Source organism: Chiloscyllium plagiosum, unplaced genomic scaffold (assembly GCF_004010195.1).
Source record: "Chiloscyllium plagiosum isolate BGI_BamShark_2017 unplaced genomic scaffold, ASM401019v2 scaf_53, whole genome shotgun sequence".
Classification (NCBI taxonomy): Eukaryota; Metazoa; Chordata; class Chondrichthyes; order Orectolobiformes; family Hemiscylliidae; genus Chiloscyllium; species Chiloscyllium plagiosum.
Window position 1 is genome coordinate 276,805 of NW_025215380.1, and position 4,213 is coordinate 281,017.

Sequence of the window (4,213 nt, forward strand, 5' to 3'; positions counted from 1 at the left end):
AGAGATACGGAGGGGTGTGGGGATGTATAGAGATACGGAGGGGTGCGGGGGGGTATAGAGATACGGAGGGGTGTGGGGGTGTATAGAGATACGGAGGGGTGTGTGGGGGTATAGAGATATACCAATGTAATCACTGTAATATAACGTATATAAAACATATCACACTGTAATATAACGTACATAAAATATACCCCGCGTGCTAATATAACAGCAATATTGTCGGTGTAATATTGCAGGTGTCACAAGGACAGCTGGAGGGACAGGTCGTGTTAAGGAGGTGGGGAGGCTGCAGAAGGACTTGGACAGGTGGAAAAAATTGGGCAAAGAAGTGGCCGATGGAATCCAATGTGGGAAAGTGTCAGGTTCTGCACTTTGGCAGGAAGAGCAGGAACATACTGGTTTCTAAATGGGGAAAGGCTTCAGAAATATGAAATGCGAAAGGACTAGAAAGAATCCTGAATTCAGACTTCTCCGATGGACAGGTAGGATTAGGTGGCAGTTAGGAAGGTAAATGTCATGTTAGCATTCACTTCAAGAGGGCTAGAATACAAGAGCAGGGATGCACGGCTGAGGCTGGATAAGGATCTGGTTTCATCACTGTGGGATATCGTGGTCAGTTTTGGGCCCTGTATCTAAGGAAGGATGCGCTGGCATTGGAGAGGGTCCAGACGAGATTTACAAAGAATGATCCAACGGATGAAAGGCTTAAGAAGGGTTTGAGGATTCTGGATCTGTGCTCAATAGAATTCCAAAGGATGAGAGGGAGGAATCCATTTGAAACTTCGAGAATCCTGAGTGGTCTGGATAGAGTGGACATGGAGAAGATGTTGGCACCAGTAGGAGAGACTAGGACCCGAGGGCACAGCCTCAGGGTGAAGGGACCAACCCTTTCGAACTGTGATGAGGAGGAATTTCATGAGGCAGAGGGTGGGGACTCTGGAATTCAGTGTCGCACAAAACGGTGGGGGTTCAGGTCATTGAGTGCATTAAAGATGGAGAGAGATCAGTTCTTGATTGGTAATGGGGTCAGGGTTACAGAGAGAAGGCAGGAGAATGGGGTTGGGAAAGATAACAAGATCGAATGGTGGAGCAGACTGGATGGGCTGAATGGTCTACTCCTGCTTTTATATCTCATGGTCTTATGACATACATAAAATATACCATACAAGACTGCCGTAATATAATGGACATAAACTACCATGTGCCACCACATAGGCACGGAGACATTCATCAAAGGTGGGATTGATTTTTAATAATGAAGGGATTGTCATACATGAGACCATTGAATTAATGTCAACCAATTTCAGCTGAGGAAGATCCAGGTTAAAAATACCGATGAGCTGCTGACCTGGGCTTTGAATAGTTAATGAGTGTTGGAGGCAGGTATTTAGTGGCAGGGTCCGCCCACTCTGGTTGTTAGTATAAATATAGACGTAGGGTACAAGGCTGAGGATTGCTCAGTACGGGTCTTGGTGCCAGGCAGTGGGGATGGGTTCCAGCACTGAGACCGCTCTGAGAGGCTGCCTACGGGTCAGATCCCTGTCGGCCCCTCAGTGTGTGCAGGAACGGCTCACCAGTTTGCAGACGCTGGGTGCCCTGGAGCTGCAGTCTGAGCAGATCTGTCTGAGCCAGTGCAGGGTGTGCTGCTGGTCAGCGGGCCGCTGGGTGCTGTACTTGTGTGGAGCCCTGTGTGACCGCCTGATTTCCTACCGCACACAGGCGGCTCACCATGGCAGGCTGGCCCACTGTTTCAGAGAAGCTGGCCTCTTCCTCCTGAGCGCTGGACCTTGGCTCTGCTGCCTGTGGTGCCTGGCTTGTCTGTTTGCCTCAGCAGTCCAGCCCTGCCCGACCTGTCCTCACTGCCTGTGGTGCGTGCCCTGCCTGTGGCTCTTGCCCTGCCTCTGTTACCTGTGGTGTCTCTGCATCCGGAAACCGCTGACACTGTCCGTGCTTTACCACCGCGGCAGCCACAGCCCAGACCAGTGCAAGCTGACTGATGGAGCTGGCTCTCTTTATCACCTGTATCTGAAGTACATGACTTTGAAAGTTGGTATGTGTTACCTGCTGCCGATCACAATGGGCAAAGTAAACAGCGCGTGCTGGAGTACTGACTGATTGTCAGAGCGGTTTGACCTTAAACTCAATGTCAGGGGCGAGCATGCCACCTAGTTTTTCTTCTCTCCCTCCCCCTGCCCCTGAAATAATTTATTCGTTCGGTGGGTTGTCACCAGCAAGATCAACATTCACTGCTCACCCCCTGAACTGAGGGGGCGGTTTTAAGGCAATGAGGAGTGTGGGTTTGGAGTCCCGTGTAAGGATGGCATTAGTGAACCAGATTAGATTAGATTCCCCACAGTGTGGAAACAGGCCCTTGGGCCCAACAAGTCCACACCGACCCTCCGAAGAGTAACCCACCAGACCCATTCCCCCTGACTAATGCACCTAACACTACGGGCAGTTTAGCGTGGCCAAATCACCTGACCTGCAGATCTTTGTACTGTGGGAGGAAACCGGAGCACCCGGAGGAAACCCACGCAGACACGGGGAGAATGTGCAAACTCCGCACAGAGAGTCGCCTGAGGCGGGAATTGAACCCAGGTCTCTGGTGCTGTGAGGCAGCAGTGCTAACCACTGAGCCACCGTACCACCCCAGGTGGGGTTATTTTTGAAACAGCAATTGGTGGGAGTGGTCCTTATTATTGCAAATAACTTTCACTTGCAGATTTACACCAAGTGCTGTGGTTACATTTGAGCCCACATCCCTCAGAGTATTATCCTGGGTCTCTGGAGTACTCATTCAGAGACATTACCGCAGCAACATCATTCATTTGCAGGTATTGTCAGGTTGGAGCCAGCATCTTCTGCTAAGTTAAGTTCACAGGGATTTTGTGATAGGGTCAGGATCAGCCCTGGAAAACAGCTGATAATCTGTTGCTCCACATCCACAGGGAGACCAAACCTCATCGCTATCATCGATGGAGTGGCCGACGTGCAGAAGTTTAAAGAATCCTTTGGAAAGGAGCAGCCCACTTTAGGGGAATGCTGTTCTGGAATATTTGTATTCCAAGATTTAAAAAAAGACTGGGAGACGGATCCAAACAATGGGGAGGCTCAGCGATTGAGCAACAGCGTGGCTGGGTATTTTAGTAAGTCCCAACACCCGAGGAAGCTCAACAATTTGCCATCGCCATCTTAAACCAGCTGGCGCTTTCCTGGCAATCACTGCTTTAGTTCCTGTTTGAATGATAATTCCTTTGTTTAAAATGTTTCACAGGTTGGACTGCAGCCTCCTCAGTTAGGGTCAGGCTTAAAGGTACTTTCCACATTGGTCATTGTGGCCTTAGTTTGAGCACTGTCACCTCAATGTTCTGTGTTCAAGTCCTACGTCTCAGTTACTTGAGCACAGAAACCAAGGCTGACGTTGCAGTGTAGTACCAAGGGAGTGCAGCACTGTCTTTGTTTAATGTTACCCACTCACCTACTGCCATGCCCTTACCCTCCCTCTCATGTCATTGTTTCAGTTCTTCCCAGTTCCTCTACTCAGCTTTTCAAATCTGATTCTTTCCTTGTCCTTTTCTGTAATTAGTCTGTAAGTAGTGCTTTTCTGAGCCGGTACACAAGCTGTGGGTGTCGCTGGCTAGGCCAGCATTTATTGCCCATCTGTAATTGCCCTGGTGAAGAAGATGATGATGAGCTACATCCTTCAGCCTCTCCAGTCTGTGTGCTGCAGCTATACTGAGATTGATGTTAGGGAGAAAGTTCCAGGAGTTTGCCCCAGGGACAGTGAAGGAATGGCAGGAGCTCCACATCAGTCAGGGAAGCCTGCCACGTCTGTTTTCCTAAATGCCCTCGTCCATCATGGTGCAGCCATCTTGTAGAAGGTGCCATGACTGTGGATTGGCAATGGAAGGAATGGATCAGATTGGCAAAGGTAATCTGGAGAAGGATGGACTCATTGATGATCTCTGGGACAGTTTGTTTGAAAGATCCATTTTGGAACCAGGGGACATGAGACAGGAATAATTAATGACCTGCACAGTAAATGATCCACTCGGCAATACTGAGCATAACATAACAGAATGCCACATTGAGAATTTATAAAGGAAATCACCAATTACAGCGGGTGAGGCTGGAGAATTAGCAGAAAGTCTGAATAAATATGTTGTAATTACTCTCACTGTAGGAAACTTAAAATGCATTCCAAGAATAATAG

At 48.8% G+C, this 4,213-nt stretch overlaps 1 protein-coding gene across 1 annotated transcript; it reads left to right on the top strand.

Moving 5' to 3' along the window:
* The first annotated feature begins 1,488 nt into the window (after nt 1–1,488).
* On the top strand, nt 1,489–3,525 carry LOC122548337. The gene is made up of 2 exons (XM_043686873.1): nt 1,489–2,050; nt 2,949–3,525. The coding sequence occupies exons 1-2, from the start codon at nt 1,489–1,491 to the stop codon at nt 3,194–3,196; spliced, it is 810 nt and encodes a 269-aa protein (XP_043542808.1). The 3' UTR covers nt 3,197–3,525.
* The last annotated feature ends 688 nt before the right edge of the window (nt 3,526–4,213 follow it).